Genomic DNA, 12,174 nt, shown 5'->3' with positions numbered 1-12,174 from the left:
CCGGCAAAGTTAACATAGGATAAAATAGGATAAAAGTTAAAATACATACACCTTTTAGCCTAGAGTTAATCTCATTAACAATAAAATCTGGGAATGATTACAGGCCATCAGGTAAATTTAGCAGACTCCTGCATTAAAACACCCACCTTGGCCAAGCATACATCCCAACATATTGGCCAGCAGAATTGGGATGTGTGACGGGTGGACCAGTGAAGAGGTGTCACTAGTGACGCCCGTAATTGGTGGTCCCCCCTGGGAAAGGGGCCGGACCACCCACTTGCAGCCTGTCTGAATTGCCCCCAGCCTTCAGAACAATGCAGGGAGCCTTACGGAAGATCCCTGCATGGTCCTGAACAGGGCAACAGACCTGATGATGCCATCACACTATGCAGCCCAGGAACAGCTGCATGTGTCCTCAAATAGATGCCAGGGAACTGAAGTGAGATGGCAGGACAGGACCCCAAAATCAGAGTCGTTTCACTAAAAATAGGTATGTTGGGAGGCCTGGGAAAGTCATTGAGAGAGAAAAAAAAAATATTGAAAGAAGTGCGTTCACTAAAGATGGGTCTATATGATAAATCTCCTTATAGTGTTTGCACAGGTAATTTTACTTCTCTTAAAATATTTCATATTTACTGAGCCTAGTCCTCTTTTAACATACATCATAGGTCGTATTTGGCATTTCTGGCCAGTGACAACAGAGGATAGAAAAAAATATGCACATATTTTGGAGTAAGACTGGTACCTTGTGTGCTCCTTTAAATGAATTGATAGTACTGCAAGTGAACAACAGTTATCACTTAACATATATTTACACCTTCATCATACATAAGAGATTATTATTGCTTTACTTCATTAAAAGACAAAACCGACTGACCTATAAAACAGAGAGAATCAAGTTTGTACCAGATGGTGATTGAAATGCTTAGCCCTTGAAAACTGAATTATTTAAAATAGATTATATACAGAGCCAATTCCTATATTTTTTTCCTCGTTTCTTATTTAAATCAGTAAAAAAAAAAATTAAAATGATACAATTTAAAATGCGTTGTGGTTAAGTTATGGGTATCAAAATATTCTTATGACTGTGCTTGGTACAAAACCTGGATTAGCTCACTAGCTTGGGTAGGACTGTCCGAAGTGGTATGCTCCCATTTGAATCGTTCATTAAATTGGCTCGTAATTTGTTTGCTACACCTGCAACTGGTGGTAGCTTGGAGCCCATGCCTGGAAAGGAGCTGGTATGGCTTGCAATCCTTTTCCCTGAGGACTTATCTATGACTGGGGGCTTAGGTTGTCTCTTGCAGATCCATTGGTGACGCAGTGCTTGGCTAGGGGCCATGCGGGCAGCTGGGTCCCAGTTTAGACAACCTTTTAAGAAGTCAATGAAAAGCATGTCTTCACACCCCTTCAAGGCCATAACCCAGTCTTTGCTGCCAGGAGCACCACGCATTTTGCCCCTGCGTGACCTACTCCCATTTAGGACTGTTGTTCCATTTGGAAGTGTAGTAACTGTACAGTAGCGTGGATAGCCCTTGGAATTTACAAAGTTCTTGGCTCTCTTGGCTTGTTCTAGAAGCTTTGGTGTAGGAGCTCCAAGAAGTTCCATCATGCATGCCAATTGATCTCCTTCATCCTCTCCTGGAAAGAGCGGGTAACCAGTCAAGAGCTCAACAAGTATACAGCCAAAGCTCCACATATCAATGGGCATTCCATAACGACTTCCAAGTATAACCTCAGGAGCTCGGTAGAAGCGAGACTGAATGTAGGTATACACTCTCTGGTGCTCAAAGCAACTCGACCCAAAGTCTATTACCTTAATTCCACTACGACCTTGCTGTTTGAGGAGAATGTTTTCAGGCTTTAGGTCACAGTGGATGATCTTGTTCCTGTGTAATGCTTCCAAACATTGTAAAATAGAGTGGGCAAACTTGCGAACCAACTGCAGACTGAAACCATGGAATTTGTTCCTCTTAATTAGTTCATACAAATTCATGTTCAAGAGCTCAAAAGTCATGCAGATATGGTTGCGGAAAGTAAAGCTCTCCAGCATGTGTATAACATTCATGCTACCGGTCTTGTCCTGCTTTTTCAGGTGTTCTAAAATTCTGATTTCCTCTGCTGCTTGCCTATGAAACCTCTTTTCATTACGGACTACTTTCAGGGCTACCTGCTGGTGGAGCTTATGGTCATAAACCTTTGCAACCTGTCCAAAACTTCCTTTCCCAATGACCTTTAACATCTCATATCGGTAAGCCAAGTGGTCATGTGGAACCAAATGGTATCCTCCTTGGTCATCATCATATCCTCCATTGTTTGGGCCCCCAACAATTCCTTGTCTCTTTTTTGCATTTGGACCCACAAAATAGACCTCACTGACAGTGGGGATTTCTTGTTGTTCATATGTTGACAGTTGGTGCTTATATTGCTTCAGTGCCTGCTCAGGATTTAGGTATGTGGTCTTTAAGGATTTTGTAGAACTGTCACTGGATTTTGAGGTGCATGAGCTGTCTGATGACTTTTCTTTAGTCAACACAGGGAATGTGCTGTCAGGCCCAGGAATTCCTGCACCCACTCTGCGGTTGCCAGAGTCTTCAAACAACTGCTGGACTTTGACTTGTTGATGATCCTTCATTGCAAATTTAGTTCCACTTATCTGTTGAGAAAAGAAAAATAAACAGTGAAAATTATATTTAAATATAATTTAAAAATGGTATAAGATACGTGAAATTGGAAAGAGTTGTGAAAAAAACACAACATTATATATACACATATACATAAAAAAACACACATACATATATAAATACACTTTTTTTTTTACAAAAATGAATTGAACATTTTCAGTTTGCCAGCATGCTCTCTAAGTTAAGTGGCAAAAGGTTATGAATGCAAGGTGTATTTAAAAGTTGTGTCCACAATAAGCACATCCTCTAGCATGGCAGCACTGCTACAGTGAAGAGATAATGAAGATATTAACAGATCCTAAAGCAATTACATATATAATTCATCTTTGTGATAAAAGTTAATGATTGCTTTTTGAGCTATTACCCACTGAACCCATTTTCACGCATTTTTCAATAAACATTTTCAGTAATAAAGAATTATACAAGCATACACCATCACAGAATACATACAGAAAAATAAAATGTGCTTTTGACAAAGTACTAGAAAAAACATCAGCATGTACTACTCCAGCAGTAGAGGTATATACAAACAAATGCAAATAAATTTAAAAAATGGATAAAATAAAAAAGCTATTTGTTACTCTGATCTTCCTGAGCGTTACTGCTCTGCCACTGCAGCTAAGGGTGCTGTGAAAGGCCATCCCGGTTTCAAATGACACAGTTGCTTATCACACTTGCATGCATGGAGCAAGTCTGCAGTGAGTTAATTTCAGATAAAGCTATGATGTCATTAGCAGAATGGATGAGATAAATGCACATTCAGTAGTTAAAGGAACACTATAGGGTCAGGAAAACAAACATGTATTCCTGACCCTATAGTGGTTAACCCACCATTTAGCAAAAGTGAAAACTCATCTTATTTCCAGTGTCGCGCGGGTCCGCTGATGCTGGCCCTGCCCAAGATCCGCCTCCTTGGCGACATCATCAGAATTGCAGATTTTTAGCCAATCCAATACTATCCCTATGGGAAAGCATTGAATTGGTTGAAATCATCTAGGAAGTGGGATGGGGCGGGGCAAATGCTGTTTTAGCTAATGAGCACCTCCTTCTAGAGATGCACGGAATAAATGCTTCCCTATGAGGAAAATTCTGCGTCCCCGTGGAGAGTGTGGAGACGTTGAACGGCAGTGCTGCTTACTGTTCACCATCTGAGGAGTGGCCACTTGGAGGTGTCCCTAGGGGGCAATGTAAACACTGCATTTTCTTGGAAAAGGACGTGTTTGCATGAAAATGCCCGAAGGCAATGATTATACTCACCAGAACAACTACATTAAGCTGTAGTAGTTCTGGTGACTATAGTGTCCCTTTAAATACATAATTGTTCACATGATCTGTGCATGACAGATTTACTTTAAAGGCACATTACTGGCACTCAGACCACTTCATGCAGTGTCCCTGCCTCTTAACCCTGCAATGTAAAACCTTACCCTTTTTAAGAAACTGAAATTTTTATATTGCAGGGTTAAGACTGCCTCTAGAGGCACTTCCCCTGCACTGACCAAGTAAAACTTGGTCAAGTGATGTGATTGCCCCTTAAGAAATCATTGATTCAATGCTTTCCTATAAGAAAATTTTAAAGTGTGCTTGGCGCTCACTGCGCATGCCCAATAGGTCCACTTCTATATGATGAGCATTGCCTGGGGAGGAGAGGTCAACAGCACCGAAAATCAAGGTGAGTAAAAAAAAGTTTTTAATCCTTTGAATGCTGAACGGAGTGGGGGCTACTAGTACTAGTTAGGAATACAGAGTGCAATCTGGTGTTAGAACCCTGCAATTTTGTAGAAATAGCAATGTTTACATTGCAGCGTTAAAACAAAAAACTCTTTCAGAAAGCCACTAGTGGTGCTTCCGCAAAAAATGATGTGTTACTAATGCAGCTCATAAAAAAGCACGGAGTTCAATGATTTCCTTTGTGAAGCATTATTGGATGTGTGTACATGTGCATTAGGTCCTTAATTAAAATCGTTTTTTGTTGGTTTGTTTAGCATTTTACACAAACAGGACCTAAAAGTAATCTGTCACTAGGAGACCCTTGCGTTAAGAATATAGGTTTGTATTCCTAATGCTACAGTGTTCCGTTAAATTAGTGAGAAGAATCTTGCTGCAGAATTCGTAACTGATATATATGCACGGTTTTCTTAGGATTGCTTAGTACAAACTGCAGATTACCAATATGAGTCTCTAAATTTTGGCCCCATTGAATGCAGACATCTCATTTCATGTATTCATACTTGCTAATCTACACTGTTATATTTGGATGAATAGACGCTAATAAAATCATAAAAAGATGCTATTAATATCTTTCATTCTCCCAGCAGTTTGAAATGAGAATCCTTTGGTTACATACTGGATGTAAACACTTGTTAGATGGGCGCTGCAAATACTCAAGCAATGACATCTGCTTCCCATTATAGCAAGTGGTGGCAAACTTGAAATGCTGACTATGTAAAAAAAACCTCAACAGGAACAAGGAATAGCAGCTAGCTAAAAAGAGCCAATGTATAAATAAACCAGGCTGGGGTGGAACATGGCAGGACATTGCTAATTTACAAAGATTTCCTGCCTGGATACAGGAGCCTGCTGGTGTGCACAGGCCGACTGTAAGCAGGGATATGATTCATGAATGAATGTTCCTGCCAGATTGGACTGTGCATAAGCTTCATGCATCATCCCTTTTAAGTCAATGTGAGATTTCAAAGCTTCTCAGAGAAACACAGATCCACAAACGTGACTTATTAAACGAGGAATCCGGAGAGAAGAACTTTTAATGGCAAAGGGCCAGCCAGTCCAGTGTAACCATGCTACAATTACAAAATGTACATCATATCTCGGCTAAATATTCATTTATAATCCTCCGACATAAAAGTGGCAACAAGCATCGAACTAGGACTGTACATCAGTCAAGATGTCATATATTTTTACCAGTTTGAGCTTAATTAGAAATTACTCATCTGACTAATACGGTATCCCAAAGCATAGTCTCACTTTATCAAAACAGAAACATGAACAGGAACAGTGAGCACGAAGGATGGGACAGAGTGGGAAAAAATTAGGCTCAAGAGAGGGGGAGGAAAAAAGGCAGGTGGACACGACCGCTGGAGGAAAAGTACAGGGTGTATGATAGGAGAATAGAGGAAAGTGTAAGAAATTGAGGAGAGGGCTAGGTCACGAATGGTTGAGAACGGAGTAGGACAAAAAATATTAAATAATCAAGAGATGACAAAAGCTTCACTTTTCAGAACATGGGGGATCATTATTTATTTTTGTGTATAGATCATGTCCCTGAAGTTTCCCTGTTCAATTCTCTGCCCTTTAGGAATTAAATCACTTTTGTTTCTGTTTATGCAGCCCAAGCCACACCTCCACTGGTTGTGACTGACACAGCCTGCTTGAAAAATGTTTTTTTACGTTCAATCAGATGTAACTTACTTTAAACGTTTTTATCTCCTGCTCTGTAAATTGAACTTTAATTACATACAGTAGGCTCCTACAAGGTCTAGCATTAACAAAGCAGGATATAAGAAATGATAAATTAAGCAGAATTTGCAATAAAGGAAGTAGAAACATTAGAGGAGTCTTTACAGGAAGTGTTTAGGAAGGCTGTGTAAATCACATGCAGGGAGGTGTCACTAGGGCTGCATAAACAATTTGATTTAACTCCTAAATGGCAGAGAATTGAGCAGTGAGAGGGGCATGATATATACACCAAAACTGCTTCATTAAGCTAAAGTTGTTTTGGGGACTATAGAGTCCATTTAAGAATTAGCAAAACAATCCACTTTGGAAATACTAATCTTGGAATACAAGGACTGAAGGTCAGAAAGTCTAAGCATAGTGATGGCCTTGCCTGTACAGAAGGACATGCTCACCAGAAGGAAAAAAAAACCTTTAAAATAACAGCTCACTAAAGTTTTTTTTAAGGTATAGTAAACTGGTTACCTTTTTCAAACTGTAATAAAACATTATATTGCAAGTGTAATTTTACCAAGGCAAATCTGTGTCATGAATTTGCGTCACAGCGACAGCAAATAAACTAAAATATTAAACACACAGAAACAACAAATAAACAAAATAGTTGTATATGGAAAATAAAGATTTAGCAGACTTTGTAATAATATCAATTGTTGCATGTTCTCCGAAAGTACCATTAAGAACTCTGAACTCGAATGAATTCTTGATGGCGATGTCTTAGAAAGAGTTTGGTTAGTTGCGAATACCAGCAGGTACTTGGGGATGCTTAAATGACAAGAGATTCTGATCAGCAGGTAACAAAGAAAGCACACAGGTAGTCAGGGGTTGGTGCTGTGCCCTGTCAGTTAAAATAGCAGGGTTGGACACTTCACAGCAGAAAACTTCAGTGATCAACTTGGCAGGAGGTTCTCCCACACAACACACTGTAATATAAGATCCAGAATATTTGGTAGCAAGCTGTTCTTTATACGCATTAGGAGCAAACCACTTACTTTGTTGCTATGATACAGCAAACATATAAGATAAGGTGTGTGAAATTCAGCATGATGAGTCATGTTGAATAAAACAATGGTATTGAGGCACCTGTACTTTCACAGTTAACTAGTTACAAATATATTTCTGAAATATATGATTTGGCGATATCTGGCAATTTTTTTTAAGGGAAAGCAGCAAATCCTTTCATTATTTTTCAGTAATCAGCATTTATCTGAAATGATGAACGACAGTGACAAGCACACTCTATAAATCAAAGTACTTACAGGAGAAACAAATCATCACTTACTGGCGATCAGCAAATATCCACGTCTGCTCATCATAGCTGTATTTCTAGCAATGAAGGAAATAGGAGAATAGTGCCTTCGATCACATACACTGTTGCCAGGAAGGCAAGAACACCTATTGCATCACTGCAGGGAAATAGGGACAATCTAGGCAACACAACTGACTTAGCTACAGGACACAAGTGGCTTAGGGTCAAGATCGGGAATGCTTTCCAGAACAGGGTGCTTGTTAAAGAAGGGATAAAAAATACACTGCTAACAGACTTGGCAATATATTTTGTCAGGAAGACCCTTTCCCAGCCAGCATTTAAGACTGACAGAGAGTAAGCATTGAGAAATAATTCCTGGAATATCTTGAAGGGAAAGACAGTTATAGCTGGCTGTCAGCTTCACAAAAACTGTGAGCCGTGGTGTGTACAATAAGTCGAGGGTTGGTATCAATAACACTGAACCAAATCTGCACTTTTATCATCTACTCAATTTACATTTTACAAGCTGGACACAATCTTGATATATGAAAATAGAACAGTAATTTTTTTTCAAACTATAATTTTGCCAGTAATTTGCCAGAATCAGGGAATTGGGAATTCAAAATTAATTTCAAATTGAATGCCAGCATAGTTGAATTGGAAAATTATCCAGGGTCAGATACTGTGGTCTAAAATGTGAAGTTCACTTTTAATTTCTGACTATTCTCACTTTAGTAAACCCTGAATGTGTATTACATTTTTTATTTTATTTTGTAGTACACAACTTCAAAAGCATTGGATTGTCTGAAATCGGCAAGGAGGCGGGATGGGGGCGGGGCCAAACACCATTTTGGCTAATCAGCACCTCCTCATAGAGATGCATTGGATCAATGCATCTCTATGAGGTAAATTCAGCGTCCTCATGCAGAGCGTGGAAACACTGAATGGCAGTGCTGCCTACTATGCAGCACTGAGCCAGGAAGCATTTCCAGTGGCCATCTTCTCTGAAAAGGCAGTGTTTGCATGAAAATGCATGCATATGATCATTATACTCACCAGAACAACTACATTAAGCTGTAGCTGTTCTGGTGACTATAGTGTCCTTTAACATCTACATGTATAATGAAGTGCAGAGGGGAACTTATTTATGGTCTTTTTTTCCCCCTATAAATCAGGTAGGCTGACAAAGTGTCAGGAATGCAAAGCTTTTTAGTTACCTGATTGCAACGCCGATGTCCCTCAGCGCTGGGTCGACGCTCCGCCCCCTCCGACGTCTAGCGACTAGGGAGCGCTAATGCGCATGCCCGGCAACTGCAGCGCTCGCATTAGACCTTCTCATAGGAAAGCAATGAATCAATGCTTTCATATGGGAAAAAAAATCTGACGCTGGATGGACCAAAGGTCCTTTTCGATCCATGAAGCGCCCCCTGTGGCTGTCTGGAAGATAGCCACTGGAGGCAGTCTCAAGGGTTGCAATGTAAACATTACAGTTTCTCTGGATCTGCAGTGTTTAACATTGCAGCACTAAGGGCAATAGGGACACTACCCAGATGAGGCGAAGCTAAGCTTATGAGCTGAAGAGGTCTGGGTGCCTATAGTGTCCATGAATGATGCCTATGTTGGGTTAGCGCTAGTGGATGACAAACAGATGCAAACACTGTCTGCATAACTTTAAACTGCTAGATAAATAGAAGGAAAAAAAATAAAAATAAACTCAAGTTTAGCCTTACCATCGGGATTATTTACTAAACTCTTCTGACCTGTTTTTTGTTTTTTTTAATAATGGAACACTCCAGACCCCTGAAGCACTTTAGTTTGCTGAAAAGCCTTATGTGCGAAGAGAGTGTCCTCTTTATTTAATTTTGCAAAAATTACAGATTTCAATATAAATTTACAGTTTTATAAATTAACCTGGTTACACCCCCTTGGCTTTTAAGTAGACAACAGGTCCTGTAAGTTCCTGGTTTGGTTAGCTCAGCAAATACTCAGAGCACCTGCCTTGCAAAGACTTCTCACTGAGCTGCATTGTAAAGTCTGTGATTGGACAGCTACAGAAAGTCTGGGCGGGATTAGAAGGGGAGGGATTGCAAAGACTGCAGACAACACAACTGCCAGTATTGCAAGCTGTTTTTAGATATATGCCAAATTAACACTCACATGCATTTGATTCTGCATTTATTTTTTCACTGAGGTATATATACTAATCAGTGATTTGTATTTATTTTGTATTTGGGTACTTGAGTGTCCCTTCAACTTTGAATTCACTTTTTATTCTCACTTTAGTAAATAACTCAATATTTCTTTGTCTGATTATCCCTTGCAATGCTTGGCATTTATGAGCAGAAAAAGATGAATTCCCATAAGGATTGGCAAAGCAACTGTCTACTAGTGGACAAGAGAAAAAGAAACGAGACAGTGGGGCTTAAGGGCCCAGAGCTATTCTGATATCATACAGCTGCTCAATTCTCTGGTTGTAAGTGAACCTGTCACTGTATTTTCACCTAAAGCAATGACAGCTCCCAAGGCACTAAATATAGTGATAAATGACTGGTTTATTTAACTGCTTTGTGACTAGTTATAATATTTCTTTCTTGTAGCCCCTTAAGAAAGTACCAGCATTCTAAAACCCACTCTCAATTGCTGCCCCCTGCCTGCTATGTTTGGTCCTACCTAGAGACACTTTCCCAAGCAGGGCCATCCTTCATGCTGATGCCAACATGCACATCCCATACAACCCCAGCAAGAGGCACACAGGGTCGGTTGAGGATTTGATTGGCTGCTAAGGAGGGACCAACATTTTAACGGATCTTAAATTACATTCTATACATTTCCCAGCGTTTCTGCTCGCACAGAGTATAGATGTCTTTTTTTTTTTTTTTTTTTAAATGAACCTACTTTATGACAGGTACACTTTAAAGCGCAGTCATGAAGGCGCATACCTTAAGTCTATATTTCTACTTGCCATTGGTTTTGAGACCTATATATCGCTCTATACATATAAACAAACAACCGTTTTTATAATAAATACATACCTCCCAACAATCAGGACTGGGGAATCAAGTATCCCCGGGGGTACTGACCTGGCCCTGCATGATCCTAGTGACCACAGAGGCGGGACACCAGGGAACTAAAGCAATTTCGGGGGCCTGGCCACCAATAGTGAGACTGTTTGGAGGCCTGTATATACACAATTATATAATAGTATAAACCTATGCATATGTATACAGAGAGAGAGAGAGAGAGATAGGGCTCAAATACATTGGCAAGCTAGCCTTTATAGACTTGAGAAATTTTATATTTTATTTATAGATTTTATATGGAACACAAATTCTCAAAAGAATAAACAAAACATTTGTGTTTATGCACACGTTTAAACTTATGAATACATGAATTAGAAGTATGCGTCCTACCCCTAACCCTTTGTATACATGGACAGGTTTTGTTTTGCAGTCCAATATATAAATAGCCACATTTCCCAACTGATCGCACCAGGAGTCTCACCCTGCAGCCAAACAAAGTTCATCTTCCGTGCAACTGTAAATTGACCCTCTGCCTAACACCCAAAGCTTTACTTCCCCCTCTACCCAATCTGTACAGAAGTCTGCAATACTTGCTATTATAGTATAGTGCAAGCTAGAAATACACAGCAAGGAAAGAAATACTATAGGCACATATCACTAGCACTGAGTGAGCTGCAATACTTACAAACACAAATGCCTGTAAAATTAAGAAGCCAATTTCTCAGTCTTTCAAAACAGACTCAAATTCCTTACACATACCTGTAAGCAAGCAGCACTCATAAGAACTGAAAGGTCTTTACATATTCCATCCTATCTATTGTATGCCCAAGAAATACTTTCCACTGTGAACACATTCCTGACCACAACACTATTTGGGTCCCCAGTACCCACCATATAAGTAGTTTACTTACTTTTATTGTAGGCTTGCGCTAGACCGCCCTGCCCCGATCTGCCTCCTTGGTTGAGATCATCAGAATTGACAATCTTAGTCAATCCAATGCTTTCCCATAGGAAAGCATTAAATTGTCTGAGATCGTCAATTTTGAAGATCTCAGCCAAAGAGGCGGGGTGAGAGCGGAGCCGAACTCCACCCTGGCCAATCAGCATCTCCTCATAAAGATGCATTGAATCACAGAGAGTCAAGACACTGAACAGCAGTGCTGCATTTTGTGTAGCACTGACCCGGGAAGCACCTCTAGTGCCCTCCTGAGTGACTGCCACTGGAGGTGTCTGTGAGCAGTAATGTTAACACTGCCTTTTCTCTGAACAACCAGAACAACTACATTAAGCTGTGATATTTGCTGTATCTGTAGTTGTTATGGTGACTATAGTGCCCCTTCAAATTCATCCTATACAATACATTAAAACAACAGATGTTGCACTTTAACCTCATCAAATAGAATCTTACAAATTCTTAAAAACACATTTAAAGTTTTGTTTTTTTGAGGAAATCTGGATAGTTGCAAAGTAGATCCTTATTAACATGTTGCAATGCTTCAATATTTGTGGAAGGTTCACAAATCTGATCATCTATTTTTTTTTTATGTTTTGTTATTCACAGCTGTTCACCTCAGGGGTTACGTGAGGATATTCTGCCGAAGACAAAAAAAAAACAAGCTGTAGATCCATACAGCATGACGGATTTATGGTGACTAACACACACTACAGGGTTAAGAGGAAGTGAAACCAGGCAAGACTGCTGAATTATGCTCATTGTAGGAGTCACAGGGAATTTCCTTTTTCATTTAGA

The 12,174-nt window shown here is 39.8% G+C and overlaps 1 protein-coding gene across 1 annotated transcript in view; it reads right to left on the bottom strand.

The window, feature by feature from the left end:
* Positions 1-231: 231 nt before the first annotated feature.
* Positions 232-12,174, bottom strand: part of DYRK3 (dual specificity tyrosine phosphorylation regulated kinase 3) — a 32,015-nt gene continuing 20,072 nt past the window's right edge. Inside the window, exon 3 of the mRNA XM_063451121.1 lies at positions 232-2,656. Within this exon, the coding sequence (XP_063307191.1) occupies positions 1,109-2,656 (1,548 nt within the window). The 3' untranslated portion in view covers positions 232-1,108. The remainder of the gene's footprint in view (positions 2,657-12,174) is intronic.

The sequence above is a fragment of the Pelobates fuscus genome, chromosome 1 (assembly GCF_036172605.1).
Source record: "Pelobates fuscus isolate aPelFus1 chromosome 1, aPelFus1.pri, whole genome shotgun sequence".
In the NCBI taxonomy this organism is placed as follows: Eukaryota; Metazoa; Chordata; class Amphibia; order Anura; family Pelobatidae; genus Pelobates; species Pelobates fuscus.
The sequence above is the reverse complement of the archived record's forward strand: the minus strand, read 5'-3'. Positions and strand labels throughout refer to the sequence as shown.